Source organism: Triticum dicoccoides, chromosome 7A (genome assembly GCF_002162155.2).
Source record: "Triticum dicoccoides isolate Atlit2015 ecotype Zavitan chromosome 7A, WEW_v2.0, whole genome shotgun sequence".
NCBI lineage: Eukaryota > Viridiplantae > Streptophyta > Magnoliopsida > Poales > Poaceae > Triticum > Triticum dicoccoides.
In genome coordinates this window covers 173,213,810-173,231,898 of record NC_041392.1, presented here as the reverse complement: position 1 = coordinate 173,231,898, position 18,089 = coordinate 173,213,810, and the positions used below count along the sequence as shown (strand labels likewise).

General features: G+C 44.8%; 1 protein-coding gene across 1 annotated transcript; it reads left to right on the top strand.

Annotated features, from left to right (window-relative positions):
- Positions 1-77: 77 nt before the first annotated feature.
- On the top strand, positions 78-4,216 carry LOC119333350 (citrate-binding protein-like). Its single transcript, XM_037606274.1, has 4 exons — positions 78-192; positions 2,111-2,328; positions 2,413-2,790; positions 3,953-4,216. The coding sequence occupies exons 1-4, from the start codon at positions 78-80 to the stop codon at positions 4,214-4,216; spliced, it is 975 nt and encodes a 324-aa protein (XP_037462171.1).
- Positions 4,217-18,089: the final 13,873 nt, after the last annotated feature.

The following is an 18,089-nucleotide window of genomic DNA, read 5'->3' as shown; positions in this document are numbered from 1 at the left end:
AAACAAAATAATATCTTTATTTTAAGAATCAAATACCAGATCTTGGAATCGACGAAGGAGGAGAGTGGTGCACTGCGATGGAGGAGCAAGAGGCGCACAGTGGGGGGAGGGAGAGTAGCAGTTTTGTGGCTGTAGGGAAGGCCTGGGAGTCGGCACCGATGACTGAGGGGTGTGCAGTGGGGCGGCTCATCGGTGAGTGGTGGTTCGAGAAAGGGAGTTGGGGAGAGGCATATGTGGTAGCCCGGTTATGAAGGAGAGGGTTGGCGGCAGGCGATGGAAGAAAGAGGAATGAGGGGGTTAGGGTTAGGTATACCTTTATATACTTCCTAGGCTGGTGAGCTTAGTGGGTTGGGATAAATAAACTAGTGACGAGATGAAATGGGCTGCACTTTAGTAGAGGTCAGAGCACCAGTGACGGGCTTAACCGTTTAGCCGACATGGTCCACAATACTATTAGGGGAGTGCACAAATAAAGACCCATCACCAGTGGAGTTTTCATAAATTCTAACCATCAGTTGCAGACTCTAGTTAAAAGGTCTTTTTGGCGCCCCCACTGCTGATTGTGAAATTGTAGGTACTCTAAATGCGACTAAGGGAATCACCCTACACAATAATATTGGTGGCAACAAGATAAATAAGGAGCAAGCTGGCACAAAACAAACTTGAAATTAAAAGCACAAAACAGAAGCAAGCACAAAGTAGGAGACCAAGATTTATCCCAAAGTTTCCACCCATGACATGGGTGGTAATCTTTGTTGGAGAGGTGTGGATAACACAAAGATATCCCCAAGAATGTTCTTCTCCTTGAGTCTTTACCAACAAATGCATGCTTTTTTAATATTATTTTTTATAAAAAATAAAATATGAAAATGTATGCCCCAAATCAAAGAAATCAGTACTATGACCCCGTCGGCCTAGCTGAAGCCAAAGAGGGCCCTTCAGTGTATAATAAGCTGACGACATGCGAAAACGAGCCGATAAGAGCACTTCAGCTTTCCATAGAAGGAAGGCATCAAAAGGGGATAGAGTCACCGCCTAAAGTACCGACCCAACAAAGACATAGTTGATACTGACACGATGGAGAAGACGACGGAAGCACAAGACTTCAAATTCAGTTGCAATCGTCTGTTTCACTCCTGCTATGACTGAGGGGGAATGTAAGAAGTATAATTATGTTCAAGTTAAAGATATAATAGGATTAAATCATGTACAACTTGCCCTCTGCTCCTAATCTCTCGCTCATATTGTACTCCATATATACCCCGCATCTGGGCTCGGTCAATACAACAATATAATACAATATTAGCATCCTACAATTTCTACACACAAGTATAAGATGTTTTGAATATTTCAATATAGCCTAGGTACGGATTGAAATGAGTGAACAATCACAACGAAACGTGTCTATATATTGGATTCGGAAAAAAAGATAGAAATGGAGGGGCTCGGTGTCTATAAATTATTTGTCCTCACGGTAGCTTCTTCAGCGTGCTAGTGAGTTAAAAATATCCCAGCAAAAAAGGTGAGTTCCAATTACCTGGTAAAAGTAAAAATTCAAGCATACCCTCGCTTGAACAGAAAATAATTTCTCCATTGTTTAACTCCTTGCCGTCGTCCCAAATTGAACTGCCGTGTTCGCCAGGACACGCGCGCAGTAGATCTATCACCGCGTAGGAGGGATCAATACATCGCTTTCCCCTTCTGAATTACCGTCAGTAACACGAAAATAACAGCGTGCCGTCAATGTTAGTCGCCGCCTGTTCACCCTACCTAGTCACCTCGTATGCACTAGTAAAAGGGAACAACTCAAGCTGCATGTATCCAACGTATCCTCTGCGTGTAAAATCAAGAGCGCTATTTAATTAAGCTGTCAATTCTGCAACTTCGAACATGAAGTATATACTGATAAATCGCCAGAGCCTATATAAACCACAGCGAACTTGATTACACCCACACCCATCGATCCCATCATCACAAGTCTCTGCATTGAGAGATAATTCAAGGAGACAAAGCAGAAGCCACACACGTAGCACCAATGGCTCCTTGCTCTCTCTCTCTTGGATTAGTGTATCTCTGATTGTCTTCTTGGCGTCGTGGTCATGCGTTGTAGCCAGGGGCGCACGGGCACCGAGAGCGGCCGACCCGACCTATGGGTTCACGTCGGTGAGGCTCGACGAGGGCAACTTTGTGCTGCAGCGCCCCTACGACGAGGCGAGCGGCGCGCGCTACAGCTTCGACGGCAGTGTGCGGAAGCTCTGGGTGCTCGCCTCCGACAAGCCCCATGCCCGGCAGAGCCATACCAGCCCAAGAACTGAGATCAGGATGGCAGTAAGTAATTACAAGTCATTGCTATGTACTCCATTTGGGTGTGATTAAGATTTAGTGATCTTACTGATCTTCTTCTGCTTGCAGGGGTACGACTACAGCTCCGGCGTGTGGCAGTTCGAGGGCTACGGGTACGTCCCCTCCGGCACCACAGGGGTGTCTATCATGCAGGTGTTCGGCGCCGGCGAGACGGCCACCACGCTCATGCTGCACGTCTACGATGGCGCGCTGCGGTACTATGACCGGCAGGTCGTCGAGGACGCCATCTATGACAGATGGTTCCGGCTGAACGTGGTCCACGACGTCGAGGCGTCAACACTCACCGTGTACATCGACGGCGAGCAGAAGCTGCATGTCCACGGACGCGGGGGCAACTCTCACTTCTTCAAGTTCGGTGTGTACGCGCAGAACCACGACTCCAGCTGCATGGAGTCTCGCTGGAAGGACGTCAGGATATTTCAAGAAGCATTAGAATTATATATATATATATATATATATATATATATATATATATATATATATATATATATATATATATAATAGTACAGTATTTATTAGATATGAGGTTTATATATATGAGGATCTATTTTCTATATTTATGCTTGCAATGTTCTTTTTTTTTGGAAGGAAGACGCACAAAGCGTCCGACTTTAAATTAATAAAGCTCCAAGGCAACATCCACACAAAGTTCCAACCTTACAAACCATAAAGACATAAGTTCCGCGGGCTCAACGTCCCGGCAAAGATAGAATTCCAGCTAGATAGATAAGTATAAACATAAACGCGCGGTAAAGCAGAGGTAAACGCAAAAGACTCCGGCCCTGTTTGGTTCAGTTTTTATCGACGGATTCCGCTGCCGCGCAGCAGAATCTGAACCAAAGGGCGAACCCAGCAGAATTCGATTCCAGAAATCCGCTGTAAAAATCTACACCAAAAGCGGAAGCAGCCCAGGACGTGCTTTCCAAAATCTGATTCCGCTGCGGGCCAAATCTGATAAAGCTGTATCGGCTGGTTTGCCAAATGATCTACATCTTTTTCACATCAGATTTTCCACAGCTGTTTTTCCACAACAGATTTTTCACAGCTGCTTTTAGAAATCCACAGCCGAACCAAACAGGGCCTCAAGCTTGCTGTCCTTGTTGTCTTGATTTCACCATGCATAGCTTGATCTGCTCCATAATCTCGGTCATGCGGCCCTCGTCACGCTGCTTCCCCAATGGTGCCCAAGCCTATAAGAAAATGTGGCATTTGAAAAGGATATCAGCTGGATGTGCAAGGTACTTGTGTTCAATGGTAATTTTGTTCCGCACCGTCCAAATCGACCATAACAGCGCCCCTACGCTATGCCACACCACCCTCGCATTGGCACCCCTCTGTGCCGCCAGCAAGTTGATTAGATCGTCGCTAGTTTGCGGGTTCCAATTCTGCTTAAAGGTATCTCTAACCGCGCTCCACGCAAATCTAGCTAAACAGCACCTGAAGAAAACATGGTCAACGTCTTCCTCGAGGCCACAAATGGCGCAAGTCCCGTTCGCCGGCCCGTTCCGTTTGGCCACATTATCAGAGGTTGGAAGACGATTACGGAACATTTGCCACATAAAAATCTTGATCTTGAGGGGAATGCCAGCCTTCCATAGCCCCCCTAGCCATGTCAAGTACATTCCCCTCCGTCAACTTCTCATATAAGGATTTGACCGAAAATTTCCGGGAAGCCGTGAGCTTCCACGTGATAGCGTCATTTTCCTGGCTGAGAGTCCTCCCCTCGAGGCCAGCCATGAGTGCGTTCCAAGAAGCAGCCTCGCCTGCCTCCAGCGTCCTGAAGAAGGAGATCGCCGACGGGTGCACTCATAGGGCATCGGCGACCATAATGTTAGTGTCAGTGGCCAGTTGATAAAGCTCCGGGTGGGATTGCCACAACGGAGCTTGACCCTCCAACAGTCTAGCCAAAATCTCGTTGACGGTAAACTGGGCACCCATCGTAAAGGCCGGTCTCACCGCTTGGATCCCGTTCCAAAATGGTGATCCCTTAGGCTTAGCCTTGAAAAGATTTCCGTCCGGGAAATATTTTGCCCGAAGGATATCCGCCCATAGTCCCGTCTCATTTTGGGCAAGGCGCCACCACCATTTGGTGAGCAGGGCAACATTCATGAGTTTAGAGTTCGTGATCCCCAAACCACCGAACTTTTTTGGTCTGCAAACCGTGGCCCATTTCACCAAATGGTATTTGTGTTTCGTCCCAGTTCCTTCCCAAAAGAACCGGGAACGCTGAGTGTCAAGCTTGGCATGAACTCCATCCGCAAGAAGAAACACCCCCATTATAAAAAGAGGAAGGGAGGACAGGCTAGAGTTGGTCAAGATCAGCCTAGCTGTCGATGACATAAACCTCCCTCGCCACGGGCTAACCCGATTAGCGACTTTGCCATAAAGCGGCTCCCATTCGGCTATGGTCAGATTCTTGTGCGAAATCGGGAGTCCTAGGTATTTGATCGGAAATTTCCCAATCTTGCAATTGAGCATATTGGCAATCCATCTACTTTCATGATCCCCAATCCCAATGGTGATCACTTCGCTTTTGAGAAAATTGATCTTAAGCCCCGACAAGATCTCAAAAGCGAGTAGCAAAAGCTTAATCGAGGCGATACTATGGTCGTCAGGTTCGAACAGAAGCATCGTGTCATCTACGTATTGTAGATGAGTGACACCACCAGGGATGAGGTGGGGGATTAGCCCTCTAATGTGCCCCGCTGCCCTGGCTTTGTTAATCAATGCCGCTAGGGCATCCGCAACAAAATTGAAGATCAGTGACGAGCTCGGGTCTCCCTGCCAAAGGCCACGTTTGTTGCGGAAGAAATCACCCGTTGTACCATTAATGGTAACCACCGTGTGCCCACTACACACGAGGTGCATGATTCGGTGGACGAAACCCGCATCAAAACCCTTCTTGATGAGGACCTCACGCACGAACTCCCAGTTCACGCGATCGTAGGCTTTCTCAAAGTCCAACTTGAGAAGCACGCCTCGTGACTTGGTGCGTTTAAGCTCATGAACAATTTCTAGAAGCGCTAAGGGGCCTTCGAGAATGTTACGGTGTTTGAGGAAACCGGTCTGACTATGGTTAATCACCCGTTGAGCCACCGGAGCCAAGTGCGAGGCATAGGCTTTCGCGCAGATCTTGAAAGGAACATTGCTCAGAGTGATCGGCCTAAAAAGTTTGATGTCATCGGCCCCTTTCACTTTAGGGATCAAACTAATAGCCCCGTAGTTAAGCCACGACAGGTCTATCGTACCTAACGCGAAACCGTTCACGATATTGTAGAAAAGATGCTTGAGATGCGGCCAAAACTTTTTGAAAAATTCCACCGGCCAGCCATCCGGCCCATGAGCCGTGTCGGTTTTCATATTGTGCAGAGCTTTATCGATTTCCTCCGGTAGGAAAGAGAGAACGAGCCCTTCATTCTCCTCCTGCGATACCCATTCAGATGGGTCCCACAGGTCCTCACGGAGGCTAAGAGCTTTTTTCCTTGCCCGCCCCCAAAAGGCCGATGAAAAACTCATAGATGTGAGCCACTATGTGTTTGTTGGTTAACAGGATACCAGTATCAGACTGCAGACGCAGAATAGTACTTTTACGCTTTCTTCCGTTAGCGAAAGCATGGAAGTAACCGGTGTTTGCGTCTCCTTTAGTAACTCACTTGAGTCTGCCCCTACGTCGCTAATATTCCTCCTCCGCATGAAGAATAGCAATGACTTTGTTTTCTAGATCATATCTATGTGCCCATTCCCCCTTCGAGAAAGGTCGGCGAACTGACTCCAAATCCAGCGCAGCTATTGCCTCAACCATCGTAGCACGCTCCTTTTTGGTTTCACTGCCGTGGTCCGCACCCCACACACGCAGGAAAGCCCGGTGTTTACTAGCCACCACGGTCCAGCACTCTGCCGGTCCGTGTTGCAGCCCGAGCTGGGCGCGGATCGAAAGCCAGCGATCAACGACCATCTGCGCAAACCCCTTGGATTCGAACCACACTGTCTTGAAGTAGAATCTAGAGCTACGTCTAATGTGATCCTCCCCCGAGGAAATGTCAACGGAATGTGATCGGAGCCAATACGCGTTTCAGCAACAAGCGTGCACAAGGGGAAGAGAACCTCCCACTCGGGAGTACAAAAACCCGGTCTAACACGCTCCGGACCGGCTGCAATTGCTTGTTGGTCCAAGTGTATCTAGCCCCTGTCCGAGCAGCCTAACGCAATGCCGCTGCCGCAATGGCATTATTGAACATGGACACCCGAGTCCAGTCAATGTTGGCATTGTTCTTGTCCACCCCCGAATGGATTAAATTGAAATCGCCACCCACCATCAGTGGTAAGTTGTTAGCTCTTTTGGCCCCAACCAAATTGGTAAGCTCGAGCAAGAAATCCGCCGAACATGAGTGATCAGCAGGTCCGTACACGCACACTACCACCCACGATTTACCCGAGGCACGATGTTGTATGATAGCCGCAAGAAAAAATACACCCACATCCCATTGCAATACATCACATACATCACGATTATAGCCCATCAAAATGCCGCCCGAGTGGCCCATCGAGGGAACCTAGTGCCAAACAAAACATTGCAAGGGATCAAACACAAGAAGGTCTCAGAACGAGAAATCCATTTTAATCGTTTCCTAGAGTGCTACCACATCGATCTGCTCCTTGGCCATATACTCCTTGAGTTGGGTACGCCGCCCTCCGTGGCCACAACTACGTATATTCCAAAACATGTAGTGCATCTAAACAATCCGGTTTCGCAGGCGCACCCCCTGGAGGTCACCGCTTTCGCCACTCGCTTCCGTGCCGGATTCCGGCTGGAAGAAGGTAGATCAGAGGCCTCCCTAGTCTCTGTCCCCTCAGCGGGTCCCGCCTCGCCACCATCCTCTACTGGTACGAGGGCCAATTGGTTTTTATCAGCGCAATGAGCAGCCGCAGCCGCGAGCATAGCCTGCGCTTCTTCCCTAGCACGCACCAATGAAATTATATCCCCATAAGGAGAACTAATCGCCACACTGCTATCGTCTAAGATACTAGCAAGATGCTCATCCGAAAAAGCGTTCAAGATACGATAAGAGGGAAAGGGGTTACCTGATGATTCTAGGTTCTTGTCAGCGAGACGTTGCTTGGCGCTCTCCAAGGAGGACAGCTCACCCAGCTTGGCCTTGGCCCGAACGCTGTGAGCCCGCTGCACCACCGGTGTCGCTTTAGAGCGCCTGGCCTTGCTGCCCGCCTCGGACATTCCCAACGCCGCCCCCAACGCTCCTCCAAGTGTCGCCACCACCGCCACCGCCGCCTCAGATGTAGCTTGCTTGTTGGCCGGCTTCCTGCCTGCCGTCTTCTTGGCATGGCGACCAGCGCTGTTGGAGCCACGCTTGGTTGCTGGAGTTGTATCGTAGTCAACTACACACCCTGACTCCGTCCCCATTGCCACCGCAAGGGAGGACGTCAAGGCAGCAGCTGGAGTGACCCCAACCACCTCGAGATGCCCCTACATCGCCGGGAGCTCGGCCGAGATGTTGGATTGGTATTCATCGAAGGTCAGCGCTAGGAGAATGGTATTTCTACCGTGCACAGGATCTCCCATGCATGCATAGTGTTTTTAGGTACAACTCCCTCCGTCCCAAAATAAGTGACTCAACTTTGTACGATTACACCGTATGGTTCTATCCTAGATTCTTTCTCTTCTCATACTAACCCATGCATTTTAAGTTGGGTGGGGAATTTTAAAACCACAAATCTTTTGAATGAAAATTTTGGGATGGAGGGTATTCTTCAAGCCAAATGAGTTGGAGACAAGCACGTGTAGAGAAATATTTGATTGTTTGGTCAAGCGTCGAGCCTAGTCGTGAACATGAGTAAGAGTGCAGCCTTGCCGATTTGGTGCTCTTAGGAGGAGATGGAGTTGGTATCCACCTCTCTTGGCTACGCGAATACGACGTCCCTGTGCAAATATCTTGGCTACAAGGCTTGGTGGACCGGGTGGCGGATTGCCTCCCACTCTGGAAGGCGGCCATGTTACCAAAGAGCGGCAGACTACTTCTTATCCAATCCGTGCTACGAGCTATTCCCGTGCACTCAATGGTGGCTCTGGATTAGCCAGCGAGGGTCCTGTCGGCGCTAGTAAGATATGTAGAGGGTTTTTGTGGTGCAGGAAGAAGGAGGCCAGAGGCGGGAGCTGCTCTGTCGCGTGGGATGTGGTCTGTACACCCAAGTGGGCAGATGGACTGGGGCTGCCAAACCTGCACTGGATGAACAAGGCGCTGTAGGCGCGCTGGCCATGGCTGCAGCTATTCGACAAAGGAAGGGCTTGGACGGAATTCTCGATTGTTGTCCCGCCGGAGTCACGCGCGCTGGTGCAGGCAGCGGCGCAGAATGTGGTTGGGGATGGAAATTCCACTCTATTATGGGAATATAGATGGATTGATGGCTTCAGAATTGGTGAACTCGCTCCGGCAATCTACGAACGAATACCGAAAAGAATTAGGCAAACCAAGTTGGTTTCGGATGCACTTAGAGACAACAACTAGACTGTGGACATCGGCCCTAACTTAACACAGGAAGCGTTGGAACAATTCCTCAATTTGTGGCCGCAGATTGCAGATATACAGTTAACAGCTAGGATTGAGGATTTAGTCATATGGGCTTGGGAAAAGCACGGGAACTTCTCGGCCCGTTCGACATATGCGACCAGGTTTATGGGTCGGGAGGTGTCCACAATCGCATCGTTCACTTGGCAATCCAAAGCACCCCTACGATGTCGTTTCTTTGCTTGGCTGGCAATCAAGAACCAAGGGCAATGGTGTAGCAGGCAAGAAGAAAGCTCAACCAACCGAAAAGCAACTAGGGCCAAGTGCCTTCTCGGGCTGTGGATGATATGGAAGCATCAGAATGATATTATATTCAACGGGGTGACACCATCAGTACCATGTATCATCCAACGGATCCGTGACGAGGGCAAGCTTTGGGTGAAGGCTGGATTACTTAAGGGTGATGCTCAAGGGTTTGATGTAGACCTTGTAGAGTGGGACGTCAGTGAGTAGTCTGTACTAGGAATCTTAGGTGGTGTGGGATAAAATTTGCATGTAAATAAATCATGTAACAGTGGACCTGGGGTGTCTCTCCCCTTTCTTATTTAATGAATGATACGCACACTCGTGCGCATCCGAGATTTTTTTTGTTTTCTATCCTGTTAACATATTCGGGGTCTTGGTAAGGAGATCTTTCAAACAAGATCAATCATGAATATATTTCCATATTTTTTAATACAAATTTTGAAACTGGATGAAACATAGAATATAAAACCCATCATACTACAACATTTACATGAAACAAGTTTCGCATAATATCATAAGTTTCAGACCATGTTTTATGGAGTTTCACCATCTTTCGTATGGTTTCATCATGTTTCAAAAATCAAAAATTTAAAAATATCAAAATATATCCAAGAGTGATCTTGTTTAGAAGTCCCCGCCACTAGGAATACAAATATGCAAACAAAAGTTAAATCGGGCTTTTGGTACATAAGATAAAATGATTCCAAACTTTGAAATCACAAGAAAAAAGCAGAAGTGTGTGGTGGGTTTCATGTCAGATAGTAGGTGCATGGACCATGTGATTAAGTGACATGACATGACTAAATGGGTGAAATACAACTAGAAGAGGAGTGCATGCATCCGAATCTCCATCTCTATGTAGGGGAACGTAGCATGCAATTTCAAAAAAAAAATCATACGCTCACGCAAGATCTATCTAGGAGATGCATAACAACGAGACGGGGAGAGTGTGTCCACGTACCCTCATAGACCGAAAGCGGAAGCGTTAGGTTAACGCGGTTGATGTAGTCAAACGTCTTCACGATCCAACCGATCCAAGTACCGAACGTATAGCACCTCCGTGTTCAGCACACATTCAGCACAATAACGTCCCTCGAGCTCTTGATCCAGTAGAGGGTCGAGGGAGAGTTTCGTGAGCATGACGGCATGGTGACGGTGTTGATGATGTGATCCGCGTAGGGCTTCGCCTAAGCAGTACGACGCTATGACCGGAGGAGTAAACTTTGGAGGGGGGCACCGCACATTGCTAAGAGAATAACTGTTGTGCTATGGGGTTCCCCCTGCCCCCGTATATAAAGGAGGGGAGGAGGAGGCCGACCACCAAGGGGGTGCTCCAAGGGGGGGAGTCCTACTAGGACTCCACTCCTAGTAGGATTCGCCCCCCCTTTTCCTTTCTCATCGAAGGGGGAAAAGGAAGGAGAGGGAGAGGGAAAGGGGGCCGCGCCCCCTTCTCCTTATCCAATTCGGACTCCCTTGGAGGGGGGCGCGCGCCACCCCTTGCAGGCTCCCCTCTCTCTCCCCTAAGGCCCATGTAGGCCCAGTATTTCCATGGAGGGTTCCGGTAACCCCTCGGTACTCCAAAATATACCCGAACCATACCGGTGTCCGAATATCATCGTCCAATATATCAATCTTTGCCTCTCGACCATTTCGAGACTCCTCGCCATGTCAGTAATCTCATCTGGGACTCCGAACAATATTCGGTCACAAAAACACATAACTCATAATACAAATCGTCATCGAACATTAAGCCTGCGAACCCTACGGGTTCGAGAACTATGTAGACATGACCGAGACACATCTCCGGTCAATAATCAGTAGCGGAACCTGGATGCTCCTATTGGTTCCTACATATTCTACGAAGATCTTTATCGGTCAAACCGCAATAACAACATACGTTATTCCCTTTGTCATCGGTATGTTACTTGCCCGAGATTCGATCGTCGGTATCATCATACCTAGTTCAATCTCGTTACCGGCAAGTCTCTTTACTCATTCCGTAATGCATCATCACATAACTAACTCATTAGTCACATTGCTTGCAAGGCTTATAGTGATGTGCATTACCGAGAGGGCCCACAGATACCTCACCGATACTCGGAGTGACAAATCCTAATCTCGATCTATGCCAACCTAACAAACACCTTTGGAGACACCTATAGAGCATCTTTATAATCACCCAGTTACGTTGTGACGTTTGACAGCACACAAGGTGTTCCTCCGGTATTCGGGAGTTGCATAATCTCATAGTCAAAGGAACATGTATAAGTCATGAAGAAAGCAACAACAATAAATCTTAACAATAATTATGCTAAGCTAACGGATGGGTCGTGTCCATCCCATCATTCTCCTAATGATGTGACCCCGTTCATCAAATGACAACACATGTTTATGGTCAGGAAACTTAACCATCTTTGATTAACGAGCTAGTCAAGTAGAGGCATACTAGGGACACTTTGTTTTGTCTATGTATTCACACATGTATCAAGTTTCCGGTTAATACAATTCTACCATGAATAATAAACATTTATCATGATATAAGGAAATATAAATAACAACTTTCTTATTGCCTCTGGGGCATATTTCCTTTACTCTCCCACTTGCACTAGAGTCAATAATCTAGATTACATAGTAATGATTCTAGCACCCATGGAGTCTTGGTGCTGATCATGTTTTGCTCGTGGCAGAGGCTTAGTCAAGGGTCTGCAAAATTCAGATCTGTATGTATTTTGTAAATCTCTATGTCTCCATCCTTTACTTGATCACGGATGGAGTTGAAGCGTCTCTTGATGTGTTTGGTTCTCTTGTGAAATCAGGATTCCTTCGCTAAGCCAATTGCTCCAGTATTGTCACAAAAGATTTACATTGGACCTGATGCACTAGGTATTACACCTAGATCGGATATGAACTCTTTCATCCAGATTCCTTCATTTGCTGCTTCCGAAGCAGCTATGTACTCCGCTTCACACATAGATCCCGCCATGACGCTCTGCTTGGAACTGCACCAACTGACAGCTCCACTGTTCAATATAAATACGTATCCAGTTTGTGACTTAGAGTCATCTGGATCAGTGTCAAAGCTTGCATCGACGTAACCATTTACGACAAGCTCTTTGTCGCCTCCATAAATGAGAAACATATCCTTAGTCCTTTTCAGGTATTTCAGGATGTTCTTGACCGCTGTCTAGTGGTCCACTCCTGGATTACTTTGGTACCACCCTGCTAAACTTATAACAAGGCACAAGAACAACAACGACTAATTTAGCCACCAATATATTCCCGAAAAGTCGAAAGCTAAGCGATAATGGTTTTGTGAAATCTTCTACGATGTTAATTGGTAAAAGGATTGGAGTTGGTTTAATATATTTCTTGAAATAGCTCAATCCTTTTTTGCTAAGACCACCATAAAAATATGCCGCTGACGTCAGTTTGGTACACAGCATTGCATACATGATAGAACCTATGGCTGAGGCATAGGGAATGACTTTCATTTTCTCTCTATCTTCTATAGTGGTCGGGCATTGAGTTTGACTCAACTTCACACCTTATAACACAGGCAAGAAGCCTTTCTTTCACTGATCCATTTTGAACTTCTTCAAAACTTTATCAAGGTATGTGCTTTGTGAAAGTCCAATTAAGCATCTTGGTCCATCTCTATAGATCTTGATGCCAAATATGTAAGCAGCTTTACCGAGGTCTTTCATTGAAAAATTCTTATTCAAGTATCCTTTTATGCTATCTAGAAATTCTTTATTATTTCCAATCAACAATATGCCATTGATGACCCACAAGTGTAGGGGATCTATCGTAGACCTTTTGATAAGTAAGAGTGTCGAACCCAACGAGGAGCAGTAGGAAATGATAAGCAGTTTTCAGTAAGGTATTCTCTACAAGCACTGAAATTATCGGTAACAGATAGTTTTGTGATAAGGTAATTTGTAATGGGTAACAAGTAAATAAAGTAAATAAGGTGCAGCAAGATGGCCCAATCCTTTTTGTACCAAAGGACAAGCCTGGACAAACTCTTATATAAAGGAAAACGCTCCCGAGGACACATGGGAATTATCATCAAGCTAGTTTTCATCACGTTCATATGATTCGCGTTCAGTACTTTGATAATTTGATATGTGGGTGGACCGGTGCTTGGGTACTGTCCTTCCTTAGACAAGCATCACACTTATGATTAACCCCTATTGCAAGCATCCGCAACTACAAAAGAAGTATTAAGGTAAACCTAACCATAGCACGAAACATATGGATCCAAATCATCCCCTTACGAAGCAACTCATAAACTAGGGTTTAAGCTTCTGTCACTCTAGCAACCCATCATCTACTTATTACATCCCAATACCTTCCCCTAGGCCCAAACAATGGTGAAGTGTCATGTAGTCGACGTTCACATGACACCACTAGAGGAGAGACAACATACATCTCATCAAAATATCGAACAAATACCAAATTCACATGACTACTTATAGCAAGACTTCTCCCATGTCCTCAGGAACAAACGTAACTACTCACAAATCATATTGATGTTCATAATCAGAGGGTTATTAATATGCATAAAGGATCTAAACATATGATCTTCCACCGAATAAACCAACAAGCATCAACTACAAGGAGTAATCAACACTACTAGCAACCCACAGGTACCAATCTGAGGTTTTGAGACAAAGATTGGATACAAGAGATGAACTAGGGTTTGAGATGAGATGGTGCTGGTGAATATGTTGATGGAGCTTGACCCCCTCCCGATGAGAGGATCTATGATGATGGTGGTGGTGACGTTTCCCCCTCCCGGAGGGAAGTTTCCCCGGCAGAACAGCTTCGCCGAAGCGCTAGATTGGTTCTGCCAAGGTTCCGCCTTGTGTCGACGGAGTTTCGTCTCGTAAGATTGCTTATGATTTTTTCCTCGATGAAAGACTCCATATAGCCAAAGATGGGCATCAGAGGGCTACCAGGGGGCCCACGAGGTAGGGGGCGCCCCCACCCTCGTGGATGGTGGGTGGCCCCCCTCTGGTATTTCTTTCGCCCAATATTTTTTATATATTCTGAAACATGCTCCCATGAAGTTTCAGGACTTTTGGAGTTGTGCAGAATAGGTCTCTAATATTTGCTCCTTTTCCAGCCTAGAATTCTAGCTGTCGGCATTCTCCCTCTTCATATAAACCTTGTAAAACAAGAGAGAATAGGCATAATATGGTGACATAATGTGTAATAACAGCCCACAATGCAATAAATATCAATATAAAAGCATGATGCAAAATGGACGTATCAACTCCCCCAAGCTTAGACCTCTCTTGTCCTCAAGCGGAAGCCGAAATCAAAAAATATGTCCACATGTTTAGAGATAGAGGTGTCGATAAAATAAAATACGGACATGAGGGCATCATGATCATTCTTAGAACAGCAACATATATATATATATATTGTCATATGATCTCTTATGCTAAAGTAACAATTCATTCACAGTTTCAAGTATGAATCATAAACTTCATTGAAAACCAACAAACTGTAATATCAGTCACTGAAGCAATTGCAATTTATCATAACATCAGAAATAGTCAATATAAGAGCTTTTCAGCAAGTCCACATACTCAACTATCATTTAGTATTTCACAATTGCTAACACTCACGCAATACTTATGGTTATGAAGTTTTAATTGGACACAGAGAAAGATATGGGCTTATAGTTTTGCCTCCCAACCTTTTACCTCAAGGGTAATGTCAACAATAATGGTTCATGAAAACTCACATCCAATTAGCTATATATATCAGGATCTTTCCAACACATTGTGCTTGCCAAAGTATAAAATGTAAAAAGGAAAGGTGAAAATCACCATGACTCTATTATGAAGTAATAGACAAGAATAAAAGATAGTTCCTTCGCAGAGGGAAGCAGAGGTTGGCATGTGCTTTTATGGTTGAATGCACAAAATCTTAATGCGAAAGAACGTCACTTTATATTGCCACTTGTGATATGGACTTTATTATGCAGTCCGTCGCTTTTATTTCTTCCAAATCACAAGATCGTATATAGCTTATTTTCTCCACACTAATAAATCATACATATTTAGAGAGCAATTTTTATTGCTTGCAACGATGACAACTTACTTGAAGGATCTTACTCAATCCATAGGTAGATATGGTAGACTCTTATGAAAAAACCGGGTTTAAGGATATTTGGAAGCACAAGTAGTATCTCTACTTGGTGCAAAGAATTTGGCTAACATGAGAGGGAAAGGCAAGCTCAACATATTGGATATCCATGACAATATAATTTATTTTAGATATAAGAAAACATAACCCATTACGTTGTCTTCCTTGTACAACATCAACTCTTTAGCATGTCATATTTTAATGAGTCTCACAATCATAGAAGATGTCCAAGATAGTGTATTTATATGTGAAAACCTCTATTTCTTTATTACTTCTTATTAATTGCAACGATGACCAAAACTATGTTTCTCAACTCTCAACAACTTTTATTCATCATACTTTTTATATGTGAAGTCATTACTCTCCATAAGATCTCTTTATTTCTTTTTATTCTTCCTCTTTTATTTTATTCCCTCAAGATCATAGCAAAATAGTCAAGCCCTTGACTCAACACTAATCTTTATTATATATAGCTCATGGACTCGATTACATAGAAGGATCATAAAGCAAAACTCAAAACTAGATCATACTAAAACTTTATTCTACTAGATCAAGATATTACCAAAAGGATCGAACTAAGAAAAACGGTAAAGATAAAAGTGTGATGGTGATACGATACCGGGGAACTCCCCCAAGCTTGGCAGTTGCCAAGGGGAGTGCCCATACCCGATACTCAGTTCTTCTTTGTTGGTGAAGAAGGTGTTGGTGATGATGGATAGTTGCACATCGAGCGTAGGAGATCCTCCAATTTGCGGATAATGCCCTTGAGTGCGATGATATGCTCCTTCAACAAAATATTTTCACTTGTGAGATACTTGTTTTGAATGCGAGCTAACTCAATCATCTTGAAAGCTTCAATTTCCATTGGGGTAAAGAGATTGTGATGAGGTTGAAGGATGTCTTCTTCTACTACTGTTGAAACTTGATCCCCCATGGCCTTCTTGATCCCATCATCCTTGTTGATCTCTCCGGGCTCTTCTCTCTTCAGCTCTATCTTCATTAGCCAAGCATCGTTTCCCTCATTGTTGGAGGAGGACGGAGACGACATGATGCATGGCCTTGACAACCCTGGCAGAAAACAACTCGAAACAAAAACATGAGATATTTGCGTGGTATGGTGGTCAAAACCTTTGGGAGATTATATAATGAATTTTTACCGACCAAAAGAAGTATCGTGCAAGAAAACGGAGTCCGGAGAGAACACAAGGTGCCCAAGAGGCAGGGGGGCATGCCCAAGGGGGTAGGGCGCACCCTCCACCCTCATGGACGCCTCATGTCCTTCCCGGACCACTTCTTATTTTCCTATTTCCTTAAATATTCCAAAACAGAAAAAAATTGCTATTTGAACTATTTTGGAGTCGGTTTACTTACCGTACCTCATACCTATTCCCTTTCGGAGTCTGAAACACTCTGGAAAGTGTCCTTTATGTATTCCTCCGGGGTTACATTTTCAATAACATTAGTTTCAACATTTATGGGATTACCTGAGATATAATGTTTGATTCTTTGACCGTTCACCACCCTCAGATTTGTGCCTTCGAAGCTGTTGATTTTTATAGCACTGGAACAATAGACCTCCTCAATGGCGTAAGGATCTTCCCATTCAGAGAGAAGTTTGCCTGCAAAAAATCTTAAACGAGAGTTGTATAGCAATATATAATCACCTACATTAAACTCATGTTTTTGTATCCTTTTGTCATGCCATCTTTTAATTTTTTCTTTAAACAATTTGGCATTCTCATAGGCCTGGGTTTCTCCATTCATCAAGTGAGCTAACGTCAAAAATCCTCTTCTCACCGAAAAGTTTGAAATCATAATTGAGCTCTTTAATGGCCCAATATGCCTTATGTTCTAGTTTGAGAGGTAAGTGACATGCTTTTCCATAAAACATTTTATATGGAGACATACCCATAGGATTTTTGTATTCACTTCTATAAGCCCATAATGCATCATCAAGTTTCTTGGACCAATTCTTTCTGGATCTATTTACAGTCTTTTGCAACATTAATTTAAGCTCTCTATTACTCAGTTCTACTTGACCACTAGACTGTGGATGATATGGTGATGCAATTCTATGATTAACATCATACTTAGCAAGCAATTTATGAAAAGCACTATGAATAAAATGTGAACCACCATCAGTCATTAAGTATCCAGGGACTCCAAACCTCGGAAAATAACTTCTTTAAGCATCTTAATAGAGGTATTATGATCAGCACTACTAGTTGGAATAGCTTCTACCCACTTTGTAACGTAATCAACAACAACTAAAATATGTGTATACCCATTAGAGGAAGGAAACGGTCCCATATAATCAAAGCCCCAAATATCAAATGGTTCAATAACAAGTGAATAATTCATAGGCATTTCTTGACATCTACTAATGTTACCAATTCTTTGACATTCATCACAAGACAAGACAAACTTACGGGCATCTTTGAAGATAATAGGCCAATAAAAACCAAATTGCAATACCTTATGTGCAGTTCTATCTCCAGCATGGTGTCCTCCATAAGCCTCAGAGTGACACTTGCATAGGATATGTTCCTGTTCATGCTCAGGTACACAATGTCTAATAACACCATCTACTCCTTCTTTATAAAGGTGTGGGTCATCCCAAAAGTAATGTCTTAAATCATAGAAGAACTTTTTCTTTTGCTGGTATGTGAAACTAGGTGGTATAAATTTAGCAACAATATAGTTAGCATAATCAGCATGCCATGGAGCAGTACGAGAAGC